We start from the raw sequence: 18,165 nt of genomic DNA, 5'->3' as shown, positions 1-18,165 counted from the left end.
TCAAAAATTGACAGTGCACCTTATGTATTAATTCTGGTTGTGTTTACTGACCTCAACCCGATTTTATGTGGTGCACGGTGCTCAAAAAACTGTAAAAATGTTTTAGTATGACTTTGGTAAACTACGAAGTCGCACTGCTAGGTGGACTGTCGAAGCATTACGACCATTAGTCCGACAAAAGCTGACCGCATCAGGGCACAAGGAGAGAGCTATTTTTTTCAGCATTTATAGTTGATGCAAATTAGCCATGTGGTGTTAAGTTTCTTTCTGTAAAATGTAAACAAATGTGAGCAAAGCTGCATTAAACACATTATTACTCAATGTATATTTGAGTCCTTGTTGGAAATAATCCAAATACAAATGATCCACCCACATTCACATTCATAATACACATTCACCAAGACAGGGAGGCAGCACCGGGTGAATTACGCCACGATCTGCCAGTGCTGTGTAGTTTGTTGTTGTTTCTGAAACCTTATAAACATCATAACATCTAAAAATCTGCTTTTTGTTAGTTACCATGTAGCTGGTTTGTCTCTGAAATGCCACTGAACTCTTATAATAATTTAAGTTTTAGTCTATGGAAAAAAAATAAATAGAAAAATTACTGGAACCAGAGCGGACTCCGAAGTGGGAGACACTGTTGAACAAGCTTTATTGTCTGTCCAAGCAGGTGACAGAATTTTTTCTTTGACAAGGCACAACATTCATCATGAAGACATACAAAAGCACATTTAAGAAAAACACAATCACAATAACAAACAGCAACAGCAAAACTTCATTTGGTGGAGGTCAGAAAGGCAATGGTATTTGGAATAAAGGATTTTTGTAAGTGTTTTTATGGGTCAGAGTGACTTTGTAGCGCTTGCCTGATGGTAACAGTGTGAAGGAGTTATGGAGCAGGTGGGCGGAGTCCTCAGTGATGTGAGTGGCTTTTCTCACCCCTGAGCGAGAGTAGCGTTCTGATACAGGGGCTTGAACTCTACCTGTGATTTTACTTGCCTGATTTATGACATGGGTGAATTTGGATCTGTGTTTTACTGTAAAGAACTGGAACCAGGATGTGAGACTCAAGGTGATGATGGACTCGATAAGTGATCTATAAACTATTGTTAAAATGTCCTATGTACATGAAATTATCTGACTCTCCTTAGTAAGTGGAGGTACTGCTGTGCTTTTTTGTAGACTGAGTCTGCGTGCAGCTTAAAGGACAAGGCAGTGTCAATTTCAATCCCAAGGTATATAAAGGACAGCACCTACTCCACCTGCTGAGTCTGTATGGTGAGATGCTTGTCTAAAATAGATGGGAACTGTTCTCTGGGCCCACAGCACAGTTCCTTAGACTTTGAGATGTTCAGCTCCAATGAACTGTGAGCAAACACCTGCAGCAGAGTGCTCGCCTCCTGCTGGTACTGAAAGAAAGCTTCAGTGTCCACCACATGGGTCCACCACCAGGGCCATGTTATCTGCATATTTCAGCCTGTCCTGCTGCACCAGATGTTTATTTATTTGTTTATTTATTTGAGACAGGGACAGTGCACAATTTTGACATGAACCTTAACAGCAGAGATGCATTGTACATCAGGTTGTAGCATAAGTGCTAATTTCCACCTGTAGTCCTTGAGCAGGTTCATTGATTGATTGTATTTAACTGACCTTGGCCATCAGCAGTTCTTCGTGGGGACCTATGTAGCATGTTTTGGGTTCTCAGTGTATATGGAAAAGAGGAGAGGAGACAGGACACAGCATTGTGGCCTATCCATTAAAAAATGTGTCAATTTGCACAGTGTTAAAAGCAGAGCAAAAATCTATGAATAAAATCCTGGTGCACGGCCAGGTGGAGTTCACATGCTTAGAGTTCAGGAGAGTGAGGCCTGCATCCTCAACCCCTCACTTTTCCTTATAGGCAAATTGGAGAGGATCCAGTTTGTTCTGTGATATGCTGATCTGTATGATCTGCATGGTGATCTGTGTGAATTCTCATGAGATACATCCACTGGCTCCAGCTAAAGAAAGCCTAGCTCCAACAGGTGAGCCTGTGTATAGACGAGCCTACCCAGCGTGACAGTGTGTGGATGTGTCAGGGGAGCATAAAGTCCGCCAGAAGCCAGCAATCGTAAGCCAAAAACAGCCCACATAGATCACTCTTGTCATTAACATTATGATGTATCATTCACTGTGTCAAAAACACGCAATAACATGGCAAACAAACATCAACTTGAGCCTTGTCGAAAGTCGCTACACCTCAGGGCGCAGTGCTCCCTATTTAAATCTGTTACTGATGTAAAGTACAGTGAATCAGAATCTGAATTTCTCATTTCACTTCATCTCATTTCTCAGTATAAAAAAAGAAATACACTGAAATGAAAAACTCTTGTTGTATGTGTTTTAACTTTGTTCAGCACAGTGTCCTTGGTTGTTTTGAAAGGAACTTATAAATGAAATGAAATATTATTATTATTGCTCAGGTCGAGGTTTATTATAATAAATCATGATGAGTTCTATTGCATTTCTCACACTGACTTCACAATTCACAACATCCAGTCATTATTTCATGCTGGTTTTGGTCTGGTTAAGTCACAGTACTCATGAAGTGGTGGCCCCAGTTTCTACACTGAAGAGTACACTGTAATACTCTACTAAACCAGAGATATCTTTTCAAATACATTTTCTTTATCATCACTTCTTATCACTTGGATTTTAATTTGCATTTCAGACTAATCATATATTTTATCTTCCATCTTTCAGAGACACATGCTCAATACGCAGACGACTTTGAAACTGTATTTGCTTTATTGCATTAGAGATAGTGTGAATGCATTTATGAAAAACTAACTCAGTTTTCCATTAACCTTATGTCATCTCATCACATTTGAAACCCAAGTTCTGTTATATACGAGTGGAGATCGTAATTGCCAGAAATATTCAGTAAAAGTTAAATGTTTGGTCTTAATAGCTTGGAGGCATCATTTTAACAGCTATGACCAGCATAAACATGTGTCCATCTATTTTTGGAGAGGAGTTATCTTAAAAGTTTGAACCCCACTGTATAACTGATCTAGAGTAAACATTAAAAATAAACAAGCCCAGCATTAGGTCTCATTTAGATAGAAAGTTAGCAAGTTTTAAAGGGATTTCAGATTTGTTTTGCAGCATCTCAGAAGGACTCCATGCGTAATTGGAGAGACACTTTGAGAAAACCGCACGCCCTTTCTTACTTCTGCCCTTCACTTTTAACAGTGTACTAAGATAAACACTGACACACGCATATATTATTCTTAATGCAACAATGAAAATAAATGGCCCCTATATACGATAAGCAAGTATGGTTTTGTATTACATATAGTAGCTACAATAACATATCAAATTAAAGATAACTCTGATTAACGACAGTGGTTCACAAACTATGGCACTTGCTCCATTTGTAGTGCATGGGTGGGTCACTTCTTCAAGTCCTAACAATATTATAGGACTGGCCTGAATTTAGAGACTTTAAGGTGCTACATTACACAACACTGACTTTAAAGGGACAGTTTGGAATTTTGGACATAGGACCTCATTTCCTAGGGAGTCAGAGTGTTGGAGCCGTGTGGAGACACTTTTATAAATATTCCATCCAGTCCTTGTATTTGCAGAGGTCGCTGGTGCTAGGCTAGTGCATGTCAATGGCCATAGTTAGCCTGCCACTAAAAACAGTCTTACCCACTCCACAAAGCACCCGAAGCAAAAGTTTTATTACACCAGGCTGTGAACGTCTGTGTTGATAGAGTAATTTCAGAAGTAAAACCAACCTTGCATTTGAAGGATTTATGTCTGTGCAGCAGCAGCGAGTTGTACTTCCTGATAGAAAACTTGGCAGCGGCGGACTGATATCACCTAGCACCTTTCTCACCGGCAAAGTAAAATTCGGCTGCTGCTGAGAAAATAGTCCCTCAACATGCGACGATTCATGCGATGCAAGGTTAGTTTTATTTCAAATATTATTCTATCGACACAGACATTCACATCGACAGGCTGGAGTAATAACAGATTTGCTTTGAGTGTTTTGTGGAGTGGGTAAGACTGTTTTTAGTGGCAGGCTAACTATGGCCATTGACATGCACTAGCCTAGCACCAGCGACTTCTGCAAATACTCCACACATCTCCAGCACTCTGGCTCACTAGGAAATGAGGTCCTATGTCCAAAATTCCAAACTGTGCCTTTAAGCCATGTTTTTGTAGAGGTAACAACATTATAAATGTTGTTACCTCTACAAAAACATATCAGGAGTTATGTTTTGTTTCATTTACACATTTGAGTAATCCTTATATTATTAGTCTGTCTACATATCCAAAACTCAAAATGCTTTGTTCCAGTTTTCATACTAACAGCTCGTTTTACCTTTTGAGACTGAAAATTCCAAGGCTGAAATTATCTGAGTGATTCTAATAAAGGTGTATGGAGTTTAAAAACGCAACGGAGCATTTCCTGTAATAGCACATGACATAAGATGGAACAGAGTGTTTTCGGCTTGAGAGAAGAACTCAGCCTAAATATGCAGGGTTGTGTGTTAATAATACTCTCAATAGTGCTTTTCACACTTGCTAAAAAAGGTTTTGACATCACATTGCACAATGCTAAACTAAAGCCAGTATGTCTTCCTCTGTCACCACAACTCCCTTAGTTCAGAATTCCTATAATATTAACTTGTTTTTCATACACAATATCAAGTTTCGCAGTTCCAGTTGTCAAAGGTAGTGACGGCAATTGTAAAATGGACTAATGCATGGAGTGTCAAATCTCAATTAATGAAGGTTTTCTCTTTACTACTACTGTATTTTTCAGACTATAAGTCACACTTTTTTTCATGGTTTGGGTGGTCCTGCGACTTTTACTCTTGTGCGACTTATATGTTAACATTTTCAGACTGACAGCCACAAGAGGGCACTCTAGGCTTGTGTATCAGTTTTCTGTGCATGTCTCCTGCAGAAAAAGCTGCTGTCCTGCTGCAAGTAGTGAAATATGCAGCAAAAAATGGTAATCAAGCAGCAGAAAAAAAGTTTGTAGTGAGCGAGAAACTGGTGAGGGACTGGCAGAAAGCAGGAATGGAGAACACAGCTTCACGGCAACTGGGAGGGTGCGCCATGCAACTTTCTTGGAAGTCACTGGATGACAAAGCATGGACTTCAGTGACAACTGAAGTTGCGCAGAGTTGCTCAGAAGTGACATCGAAGATGAAGAATTCAATAGATTTAGTGATTTGAAGTGAGATGGAAAGTTTGGTAAACTTATGTTGTTTATGCTATAGTTATCGGAATAACTGTTAATATGTGACGTTAACATATTAAAGCCTATTCAGTCTGTTGTTACTAGTATAACTTGCCTTTCAAGATAATATGTTGTTTCCTGGTCCCTGATTTTATACAATAAATTTCCCCCCAAAAAGTGCAACTTATACTCTGGAGCGACTTATAGTCCAAAAAATACTGTAATAACAATTCCTTACAAGCCTGTCTAAAGTCTGCACTGTTCTATCATGTATTCACTTCACACATGGTGCAGCGTCACAAATTACATTCATACTATAGGCAATGTTGGTGATGTGTCTTGCCTAAAGACACAACAATGTAACTGGGATTGAACCGAAGAACCACTTGGCCACTGCTGCCCACCCCTCCCCTGTTTTTGTGTCTGCATTTTTTAATTTAATTGTACTTAATACGCTTCGTTTAATACGCTTTGCTTCACATATATTAGCCCTTATGCAACAATGAAAAATGGGCTCCGTATTAGACATGTAAAACCAAGCATGTAGCAACTCCACACTGCTACAGAAATTAATTACGCCATATGATGATTTACTGTTCATATTGTGGCCACATGTTGTAGGTTACAACATGGAAAAGTGCAGGATTAGCAAGCACCAAACAACAACTTTTGGCTACACACATAACAGTGTCCAAAGCACGTATCTGCTTAATAAGGCTCGACCAAGAAAATCTGTCATCCATCTGCAATTTAGAAGCAAAAAGCGCAGGCAATTTGTATGTGGGATAAAGCTACTGACATTTACAGTGCCTTGAGATCAGCTGTCTACATTAGGGTCTTACTGAAAAACAACGCTGTCAACTTTATTTAATAGTTACAACTTTTAAATACAGCTAAAAGTTGCTGATAGTCTTGGTCTAGCCTTAAATAACTTTTAATTACTCGTCTGGAGCTTGTAGGCCTAGTTTTTCAGCAGAGCAGAGCATCTTGGTTCTTAAAAAGCAAGTGGGTCTTACCAAAATAAACTAGATAAAAAAAGAAGGCTTAGGTGTAATGTCTGGTTTTGTCCAAAAAGAAAAAAAAAAAGGTAACAAAAGCATTTACCCCTCAACAAGATCCTCTTACTTCATTTTCAAATTTGCCTGGGAATGCCTTGGGGTGAGGAAAGTCTGGGAGTCCCTGCTTAGACTGTTTAGACCCCCACGACCCAGCCCAAAATAAGCAAAAGAAAATGGATGGATATTTTCCGATGGCTGACAGAGGCCTATATATTGTAAGTCTTTGGGAGACAGGAAATCTATACAAAAAATCTGTCTATATGTATTTATTTTTGTATTATATTATATATTGTTATTTTGCATTTAGGATTAGACCCATAAATATGCCTTTTAAATAAGCCTGTGTTATATAATGAATAATGCCGGCATGTTTTAATACAGTGAAATGAATTATGTAACCTTAAATCATTTGTACTGATTAAGAATACACTGAACTTTGCGCTATTTTGTGTTTCATGTGGATAAGCCCATTCATTTAAGAGATATTAACCATAAACCAGAATTAAAGGGCCTATATTACTTTATTCTCAGGTCTCGGGTATGATGTTGTTTCCTCATCCTCATCATCATTCACACATGTTTAACACACACATCCTGCATATTTACGCTGTTCTCTCAAACATAAAACACTCTGTTCCACCTTGTGATGTCATGTGGATACAGGGAGTGCTCCACTGTGTTTTTAAATTCCATATATCTTCACGAGAATCACTTGGATGATTTCACTCATGGAATTGCGCCAATCTCAAGTGAAATAAAGGTAAAAGGCAGTTGTTAACTCGAAAACTACCGCTTCATGACATCACAAGGTGGAACAGAGCATTTGAACTAGACAGACTAACAATGAATTATTACTCAAACATGTGTGAATGAAACAAAACACAGCAACAGGTATGTTTTTAAGGAGGTAAATACATTCTAACACAAGAGTCAGTTATGTGTAATCTAAGATCTTTACATTTCTACATTCTGACATTTTGACATCTTTGAATTCTCACCATGAAGCTACCCAGATTAGAATAATTTATATAACTTAAATTATATGAACCAAATACTAGTAATTGTTAGTATATTCTGGTGTATTTTATTATTTTTAGACATGACAGATTTGGTCAATGTGTGGGTTAAAAGAAAACATGTACCCCTGGACAATAGGTAAGATTATCATTATTATCACACTTTATATGGTATCTCATTTTCCAGCGTGAGATGGAAGTTAGTCATCACACAAATGATTAGTTTCTGTGTAATTCTAATTTCTTATATATGGGTTTTTCTGAATGCATGAATGTATGAATAAAGTAAGAACCTAGGAGTACAAAATCTCATTATAAGAATACATTAGGTAAGTTGTAAGTGTTAGGAATAGTGGCCAATATGAGAACAAATAATTAGTTTATGCCTCATTTTTCAACTGTTTAAGAATATCAGGTCTGTCTATATCTAGTCCTGGTTAGGTCTGGCCTAGTTCAGGTTTAACTCATGTTTAGCTCCAGTTTAGTCTCAATTTTGATTTATGAACACCAACAAGTATAAAGTCCACTTTTTATTCTAAGAAAACAGGGCCATATTTTTCAGAAAAGGGACAAAAAAAAGCGAAATTTGGTCTTATCTGAAATAACTAGGTCAATAATGTGCACTTAAGTGTATTTTTCCATGCTTTACAGTATCTTAAAAAGCGCCCCCTCCTTAGAGCATTGGAGGGCTTCTGTTTGTCTCGGCATGGGCCCTGTGCTGCTGCCTCTGACCACAAAGAGACTATTGATTTTGTCCGGCGGCATCGTCCGTGTGGCGCTGCAGCCCCAATGTTGTGAGCCTGATAGCACGCTGACAGCTAATGGGGCTAATGCACTTTTTGGGCCGAAACTGAAATAGACTTTTGGAAAAACTGGACTCAGAGTGATGCTTCCCTGTAGTGTATGAACTGTGAACATGCTAGCACTTGTAAAATGTTTCATTGGTATTATTAGAATTATATTAATAAAATATGATATCCATAAAATCACTACAGTCATTTTGATTTCAACTGAACAAGCACTCAAGGTAATCAGGCTGCGTTCACATGTGGTACTGGTTTGACCCTGGTTTAATCTTGATTTGCATTTGGATTGGTCCTGCACTAGTCCTCATCTAGTTCTGGTTTAGTTCCAGGTCTAGTCCTGGTTTAGTTCCTGGTTTAGTTCCTGGTCTAGTCCTGGTTTAGTTCCTGGACTACTTCTGGTCTAGTCCTGGTTTAGTTGCTGGTTAGTTTCTGTTTTAGTTCCTGGACTAGTTCCTGCACTAGTTCCTGCACTAGTTCCTGGGCTAGTTTCTGGTCTAGTTCCTAGTCTAGTCATGGTCTAATCCTGGTTTAGTTCCTGGACTAGTCCTGGTCTAGTCCTGGTTTAGTTGCTTTTTTAGTTTCTGGTCTAGATCCTGGTTTAGTTTGTGGTCTAGTTCTGGTTTAGTTCCTGATCAAGACCTGGTTTAGTTCCTGGTCTAGTTCTGGTTTAGTTCCTGGTCTAGTCCTGGTTTAGTTCCTGGTTTAGTTCCTAGTCTAGTTCTGGTTAAGCTCCTTGACTAGTCCTGGTCTAGTCTTGGTTTAGTTGCTTGTTATGTTCCTGGTCTAGTTCCTGGACTACTCCTGGTCTAGTCCTGGTTTAGTTGCTGGTCTAGTCCTGGTTCTGGTCTTCCTGGTTTAGTTCTGGACTAGTCCTGGTCTAGTCCTGGTCTAATTCTGGTTTAGTTCCTGGTCTAGTCCTGGTTTAGTCCTGGTTTAGTTGTTTTTTTAGTTTCTGGTCTAGTCTTCTGGGTCTAGTCCTGGTTAGTCTGGTTATCTGGTTTAGTTTCTAGTTGGTCTAGTCCTGGTCTAATTCTGGTTTAGTTCTGGTCTAGTCCTGGTCTAGTCCTGGTTTATTTCTGAGTCTAGTCCTGATCTAGTCATGGTCTAATCCTGGTTTAGTTCCTGGACTAGTCCTGGTCTAGTCATGGTCCAATTCTGGTTTAGTTCCTGGTCTAGTCCTGGTTTAATTCTGGTTTAGTTCCTGGTCTAGTCCTGGTTTAGTCCTGGTTTAGTTGTTTTTTTAGTTTCTGGTCTAGTTCCTGGTTTAGATTGTGGTCTAGTTCTGGTTTAGTTCCTAGCTTAGTTTAGTTTAATGAACCAAGCTCTTTACAAAACCAAATCAAGCTAAATCATAAAATCATACTTTCTACACTGATGGCCACATCTGCCCTGGGGCACACGGATAAAATGTGGCTGCCACCTAAAACCCAAATGAGGTGACAAAAGAGGTCTGGAATGCTGCAAGTCGACCTGTAGCCTATGGGCTAGTACTGTTTGTCTTATTGATACTTAGCGGTGACATCATGCTGGGGGTGTTCTACATGCATCTCTATGGTGGAATGTTCAGCAGCTATCATGGTGACACAATGCGCACACATTAGCAATCATTGGCAAAAAAGTTTTAAGATGTTCTGAATACTCGCGAAAAAATAAAACATGGATTTAAACAACATATTTTAACGAGCCTATGATCAAAACCATGAAGCTCAGATTAAAATCCATCAAGAGTAACAGAGCTTCTGACAGAAAAGTAGTTGCATTTAATAACTAGGACCGTGAGTGATGTCCTTTACCTGTTGGATGCGGTTGATGCGTCTCTCGTCCGTCTCGGCGATGTACAGCGTGCCCAGGTGGCTCATGGCGATGGCTTTGGCGGCCTCCAGCGTGGCTCGGACCGCCGCCCTGCTCACAAGATGGTGGTCTATCCCCGGGACCTGACAGTGAATGGGACGCCCCGCTACGATTCTCACATGAAGGCTCTCTGACACCTATAACGAGAGAGAAGAATAGAAAGAAAACATAACACTAATAAGAACAACGTCTTCTCTCAGTAAAGGCGTTATTGCTTTGCCAGGAATGTTCCACACTATTGCATTAAGCGATTCTTTCCTATGACCTGTAACTTGGCCTGAATATGTCATCTGCGTTTCTCCATGGAAACACTAGGTAGAGAATAGCCCAGTAAGAGGCCAAGTTACAGGTCAGGTTCATAATAAGAGTTAATGTTTTATGAGGTATTTTTGAGCAATACCTGTAATAAACCAATTTAGTGCATGCTGTATAACCTTCCGGGCCTAGCAGTTACATTTAAGTGGAGACAGACAGCAGTCACTCCACCAGAAAAGTTACATCGTGCTCCTTTAATTTAATCCCCAAACACTTATTAGCTTTGGATCAGGGCGTCTCTGTGTAAACACACTAATTATTCTCTTACAGTTTAAGTTAAGCCTGCCTCATCTATTGACTCATTAAGTTTTTACAACACATATCTTAACGTTGGCAAGCCGTTCATTTGAAAACCGTAAGCAGAACCTGAGCGACGAACAAAAACAGCCTGATGCCAAAGCTGCTGATCACGTCTTATTCTTTTAACAAGCCTCTCTTTTATGTTTCCAGACAGACTTCAGTGTACCTCCAGTGACAGGCCTGCAATTTATGTGAGATATTGTATTATTCATTCTCTCCCTCACTGTTCTGTGCTGCCAAAGTACAATAGCCTAAATGGAAAATGTTATGGGAGGAATTTGACTTGCTTATGTGGAATTTCATTTGGAAGATAAAAGACAATGTAATGTAATGATTTTGATTATGAGAGCTATTTTTTAAATGATCTATAAGGGCATTATTAAAAGTGTATTTTCATAATTTTGCAAAACTTTCTAGAATTTAAATTTGATGAGTAGTCTTTGTCAAAATAATTTTAGGGATAAAAATATAAATATTGAATATTTTGTATTTTGATCTGACATAGTCATTTTAGTACTGTTTATATTCAATTACTGTATATAGCATTTCCACCTGAACTATAACATTTTATTATGATAACTGATTCAGCAATTTGTTTTGAATTGTTAGTCGCTATGGTACTGGTGCTAATTTTGTATCACTTTGAAACCCATGGATAGTAAACAAATACATTTAGTTGCCAATAATAGACACTACTTTTTATAGTACTTCCAAAATGATGTTGTGTTTCATTAGTCTATTTTCTAATATGTATTTATCTTGATTTTTGTCTACTTATGTCCATTCTCTTGCTTTGCTTGAACTGTGCATTGCAACACCAGAATTTCTTTAATATTATCTTAATATAAAAACACATAATTCCCCACACAATATATAGTTTGTTATAAATATTCCCTTGAAGGTCCTATATTACACAGAATTTATTCTTGTGAGCTTTTAATCATATTATAATGCTGTTACTTCATCAAAAACATACCTGGAGTTGTGTTTTGTTTCATTCACACAAGTTTAAGAAATGCTCTGTTCCGCCTTCTGATGTCATGAAGTGGTGGTTTTCAAGTTTACAGTTACATTTTACCATTTGTTCAGTAGAAATAGGCAATTCCAGGGCTGAAATGATCCGAATGATTCTAGTGAAAGTGTATGGAGTTTAAAAACACAGTGGAGCACTTCCTGCATAACCACATGACATCACAAGGTGGAGCATATTGTTTTCTATTTGAGAGAAGAACCCAGCCTAAATATGCAGGGTTTGTAATTTGTGTTTTAATGTGTGAACAAAACAAAACACTACTCCAGGCCCATGTTTGTGATGAGGAAACAACATTATAACATAGATCAGAAAATAGCGTAATATGGGCCCTTTAAAGTTACCTGCAGGACGATGTTGTTGTCCAGAATGTAAAGAGAATTGTCCAGGGGGTTAATGGCGAGGTCTGTTGGCCATTCCAGCCGCACCTGTCGACACAGAAATCAAAACACACAGCGTCAAACACAAAGAACACGATTTCTGTTTTTTTTACTTTTTTTTCTCTATCTCTCGCAAGATCATTGAAAAGAATCCAACGCCTCTCCTCTGCAACTGTGACCAACAGGTGATACCGAATAATATCTTGTTAATAACATAGTATTAAAGCGACTGACCCTCCCTGTTCATGCAAAGGTCAGTGGTGGGCAGGCTGTATTTATTCAGGCCTCACGCTGGCTCACCTCGGCACTCTCCCAAATGTCAACCAATAACTGTGATTCTCAAATAGCACACCAGCCACACGGTAACAGTGAGGGGGTCAAGGCAAGGAACACACACACTACTATACACACACACACACGCTCTGAATACTGTTCAAAGACACTACTACAGAGATACTATGGAAGAAAAAGCAATGGAACAATAAACAATAATATGTGAGAAAAAGAGTAGACAGTAATCGTTCTTTGTTCATTACTACTGTTACTACTACTACTACAACTACTGCTACTACTACTCCTTTATATGTACTACTACAACAACAACTACTACTGCTACTTTATATGCGCTACTATTCACAATACAAAATAAAATACATGGGTTTAATTCTGAAGAATGGACTAGGATTTTACAGTTTTAGTTGTTATTCCTCTGTTCATCTGTATATTTTCAGTCACTGTGAAGCTAGTCTCTAATGACTGTATAAAAAAGCCTTTTGAAAATATAATATGAAAAATATATAGGCTGTATAGTGTCACTTTAAAACCTCCTGCCATGTTTTATGTTCAGAGCCAGAGCACGCCACAAAGACGCGGTGTTTGAAAGATGGCTGAGGTGATTGATGACGGCGAGGATAGATTGGTAAATAAATGGATCATGTTAAATTGCCAATGACATGTCCAATTATAGGCTGTGTCAAATGAGCAAAAGGAGCCTCAGAAATCTCATTTTAGGAGCTGCGTGGAGATTTATCAACCAGGACTCCAGTCTGTCCTGCGTCGAAGAGGACACCTATCACCCTCACCCTCTTCATGATATTGAACTTTTTCTCAAGATGGCAGCGGATCACTTTAAAGTCAGGTCAAGTCAGGTCAGGAGTGGAGCTGAGAGGGGCTGCTGGAGAAAAGGGGGCTCTCACTACGGTTCATTTTGCGTAATATTACCACACTGACGTCTCCTATGTGGCGTTTTTCAATCAATATTCACTATGGATTTGGGTCACTGCAGAACAGATCTTACTAGTAGATACATTCAACCATACTATTTAATTGTACTGTGGCACCAAACCCACAAATGTAATTTAAAATTGAAGACATACCCATATCATTAGTCCATATTGCTTCATCATATCTTTGAGAGAAAAATACTATTGTTTTTATTTTATGTATTACATTCCAATTTAATCTAGTGTTGGTGCTTTACAGATTTGGATTTTGACACAGTTGTTGACTTGCATGTAGAGAGAACATGTGCCCTTTATGGAAACTGTATGTTAATAAATATACAACTTTTTATGTATTTAATATTTATTGGTTGGATCCACAGTATGGCACTAAACTTATCCATCTTCATGGAGACAAACAGCTGATGACACCAAGCCAAGTGACAGGTCAGATCTGTGATGAGGCAAGTGCACTCACAGTAACAATGCATGTTTTTCTAGGTTTTTTATTTATTTATTTTTACGTAGATAAGTTTGATGCCATATTCTGGCCAATCAAACATGCAAATAGTATAATAGATGTGTTTTTTTTTTGTCTATTGTTTGTGGACCGTGTGTGCTATGGACTAAATGTTTTATGTTACATGTCCTGTTTGTTGTCTTGCCATCAATCTGCCAATGGGACTACAGATGAAAATGAGCCTGCATGGCTAACTCTGGCACATTGATATGCTTTACTAACACATATTGATTAATGTGCACCGTCCCATACTTAATACATAAACATAAAACATATTATGGAACATTCCAACGTCCCATTTCTACTCATATGCATACACCACCACGCTGACAAGACACTTTCATTTTATGTGTTTTTAGTTTACATTTTCCATGTTTTATTATGAAGTTGTTTTGTTTACTATTTTGCCAGCAGGGACAGTTTGTATTCACCATTCCTCTCAGCGGCTATATACAGTTCATTTAGCATACATTACCACACTGACATCTGCTATATGCGCTGTGAAGCTTCCATCAATACTGACAATGGATCGGGGTCACTCCAGTTCAAAGAGGGTGACTTGGTGGGGGGAAGAGGGAAGGAGGGGGGGTGCGGTGGTACGACCCGTAAAGGACAACGACAAAACAAATGGACGCTGGTTGGCACGGTAACAGTGAACCCTTAAAGACACATTAGAGCCCCATGGGGAGCGGAACAGGGCTGAACAGGCACATTCACACTCACAGAGGCGCTTCCATCCTCTGTGTGGGCTCAGATCCTCTCCTACTTCATCTATAATTCATTCACTGCTCTAATAGGCCTCATATAAGTCAGCACTATGATCTGAAGCCTGGCTGATCAAATCTGTGCACTGGCTGTCTTTGGTTTTCAAGTAGGTGTACAGGAGGAGATATACACACATATATACGCAAGATCCTATTAAAAAGTCCAAAAAGGTTTCCAAGTTTGAAGTTGGATAAGTTAAATTGGCAAAACAAACAAGACAGGTGCACATCAATAAATTAAATATGGCATAAAAGTGTATTTTTTAGTGCTTCGTGTCAAAGTGGAATTTATTTTAGCAATGAAAACAAAAGTAAAGTTTATCACTCTTCCTTTTGCCATATTTACTACTGTGTGCTCATGTGATATGCCTATACCAGTAAAAATATTTGGTGAAAATGAAAATATAGATTTTGTATATCCAGGTTTGGGGCTGTGAAATAAGGCAAATAAAAGAACTAACTAAACTAAAACTGAAAAAAAAAATATATAAAGAAAGAAGATATAAACTGCAATACTTTTTCTGGTTGACTGTTCGCTTGTCAAGGAGATGTTTTTGCTTTGCTCAGAAGGTTTCACAACATGGCATTAAACGAACAATATCTCAACGGGGACATGCAGTTGAAACTACCAGATCTGTGGAGAGGTTTCTCTACTGCAGTGGTGGGCAATTATTTTTTCCATGGAGCCACATGAGAAATAGAAAGTATTGTGGAGGGCCGTGCCAAAGTGTTTAACTCAATTCTGCATAATATTAACCATATTTCTTTATATAAAAAGCAGTAAATAGAATTGTTTTGACAAGTTGGTAAGAGTATATGTTATGACGAAGCAATGAAAAAGTGAGGTTGCCTTACAAAAAATGTCATAAAAAACACCTCTAAATTAAAATAATGCAGCTTTAGTCCATGCATGAGGTAAAATTATAAAACATGTTTATTTTGTAATTCCAAATTATCTTAAACTGGCCAGCCAGAGTCAACCAAAAGGCCCGGGAGCTGTACAATGCCCAGGTCTGCTCCACTCTGTTTTTTTAAACACTGAAAAGACTTGTAGTTGAATAAATGTGAGATCGATACATTTAACAGCATGTTGTGGAACATCTCAGGAAAAGCAATCATACCTGCATGAAGACAAGCTTACCCTCCTCCAGAAAGGTTACACAGTCCACATTTAAGGAAATCCATTTGCTTATCACTATTTTGTCTATTTTGTTGTGTATATGCACTAAAAAGCCAAAAGTTAAAGGTGTACTGCATTGTATAACTTCTCTGACGGAGCGTCCGTCACCTGCTTGTTTCTATGAATATGTCATAACTCTGCCTGGAATGTTCCACAGTATGATATTAAACAGCTCTAACTTACATTTATTAAATTACAGGTGGTTTTATAGGTGAAAAATACACAGAAAAACATGTGTTCTGACTGTGAGCAGATCTGACCTCTAACTTGGTTTGGTCTCCATGAAGATGGAAAGGTTTAATACCATACTTTGGGTGCATGCGTGGATAGTGAATGGTACGTTTGTCCAGCACAATCGAACCATGCCCAGGCAGGGCACAAAAATGACTAGATCTACAATGCCAATATAATCCCTTATTGTTTGACACCGCTCACCTTTTATGTAACCATGCATATTAATCGCCCCAGAACACATGCACTCACACTGCAGCCAAACACTTACCCATAAGCCTATTAGGGAGCTGTATTCTCTTAAACAGCAGTGCATTATGGGAGCTCTCACCTGGCTGATGTCCATGCGTGCGTCACAGCTCAGAGGCTGAGTGGACATGAGACCATTGGATCCAATCACTGTGGACAACAGCCCCCGCTCGTTTATCTTCTGTATCGTGGTGCCGTCAACGAAATAGACCACGCCCCTTTTGTCCACCGCAATGCCTGTGAGAGAGAAAAAAAAAAGAGGTGATGTTAGGTGTGATAACAGCAGAAGTACCGAAAAATGTTGTGGTAAAGATAAGTGATGGGTCAGTTTGGGGACCACAAGTAAGAAAATTAGAATTTGTCTAAGTCGTTGTTCTCATATTTAAGGTATTGCAAAAACATAGGGTTTTGAAAAAATCCTTACCAAGCCTTGACTTGATTTAGCTGTTTTTAGCTTGTTTTAGTGTTTTTTCTTTAAAACCTTGTATAGTTCTAAATTGCTTTTGAGACGTATATCACAGCTGGAGACATTTCATGATTGATACATTTTATACACAATAGAATCAGCTACTACGTGTGGGCATTCGTTGTAACCAATTTGTGAAAGAATATTTTTGATGGTTCATTCTTGTACTACTGCAAATGGTTCCCGTCCAAGCAAGACTCTTTTTAGTTTGATTAATGATGGTTGAAAAGGTTGTATTTTCAGAATTTCAGCCATGTTTCCATCCATATAAGACTGAATGGTTAATACAGAACACGCATAATTGTAAAGCAACGTGACTTTAGGTTTGACAGTATAATGCAAAAACAAAGGGAGGTATCAAAAAACGATAATTTGGGGACCTCAATTCATGTCATTATGTGTATGTGGATTACTTTTTGTTCTAGTGTTTGATTTTTATTTCAAATTTTAGAAATACTGTTTCAGTCACATAGTCTTATTTTAGATGGTTGAAGGTTTTAGTCCCGTTTGGAGCTACTCGCAAAACCAAATATTTTCTAGATGGTACTTTGTTTGAAAAGTACAAGTCATTACCATTGGCGTAGATTTTTTTATTTTTTTTTCTGTTTTCTCCCATCAACCAGATTAGTCATATAGATGAATACTGCCTTTACTACAAAATCGAATCAATAAGTACTCATGGGCTTTCGTTGTAACCAATTTGTGAAAGTATATTTTTGGTGGTTCAGTTCAATACTATTGGAAATGTTTCCTGTCCTGACAAGATCCATTTCAGTCTGATTAGTGGTGGTTGGTATAGTTGGTATATAGATGTATACTGCCTTGAGTGCAGTTAGAGACATATCCTGATTGAATCTGATACATTTTAGTACGCAATAGAAATAGTTTCTACTCGTGAGCCTTTGTTGGAACCAGTTCGTAAAAGTATATTTTTGGTGTTTCAATCCTATACCACCACAAATGATTCCCGTCCTGGAAAAACCCTTTTCGGTTTGATTAGTGATGCTGGAAAGACTGTGTTTTCAGAATTTCAACCATGTTTCTATCCATAAAGACTAAATGGCAAATATAGAACACACAAAATTGTACAGCAAAGTGGAGTAGCCATAAAAAAACACCATAAAGACTAATGCATTATTATTAAAAGCCATTTAGTTGGAGAGAGAGAGAGAGAGAGAGCAGAAATAGAAAATAAGTGGAGCAGAGTTGGAGGCGCAGAGGAGCGAAGTGGAGAGGGTTCTGGAGAGGCATCTCAGTTAGACATTCAGCTCAGCATGCGTCTGTCTTATCAAAGCCCCTGCACCAGCCAAATGTAATTATATTTCCATTGGCGCGCTCGCTAAAGGGATTAGAACAATGCAACTGCGGGACCAACTATTTTGTCACATCACAAGCTGGCAGGGAGTCGCAGTGAACTTTTGACATTTCAACCACAATTTGTGCCTACATTCACACATTAAAAGTCTCATATTACGCAAAATTGACTCTTGTGAGACTTTAGTCCTGTTATAATGCTGTTACCTCATCAAAA

At 38.4% G+C, this 18,165-nt stretch overlaps 1 protein-coding gene across 1 annotated transcript in view; it reads right to left on the bottom strand.

The window, feature by feature from the left end:
• Positions 1–18,165, bottom strand: part of tenm1 (teneurin transmembrane protein 1) — a 514,380-nt gene that overhangs the window by 53,913 nt on the left and 442,302 nt on the right. Inside the window, 3 exon segments of the mRNA XM_055159441.1 lie at positions 9,922–10,116; positions 11,969–12,052; positions 16,251–16,405. Coding sequence (XP_055015416.1) covers positions 9,922–10,116; positions 11,969–12,052; positions 16,251–16,405 — 434 coding nt within the window.

Source organism: Boleophthalmus pectinirostris, unplaced genomic scaffold (genome assembly GCF_026225935.1).
Source record: "Boleophthalmus pectinirostris isolate CB_2022bp ecotype Guang Dong unplaced genomic scaffold, ASM2622593v1 HiC_scaffold_23, whole genome shotgun sequence".
Taxonomy (NCBI): Eukaryota; Metazoa; Chordata; class Actinopteri; order Gobiiformes; family Gobiidae; genus Boleophthalmus; species Boleophthalmus pectinirostris.
Note: the sequence above shows the minus strand (reverse complement) of the source record. Positions and strands in the feature narration are given on the sequence as shown.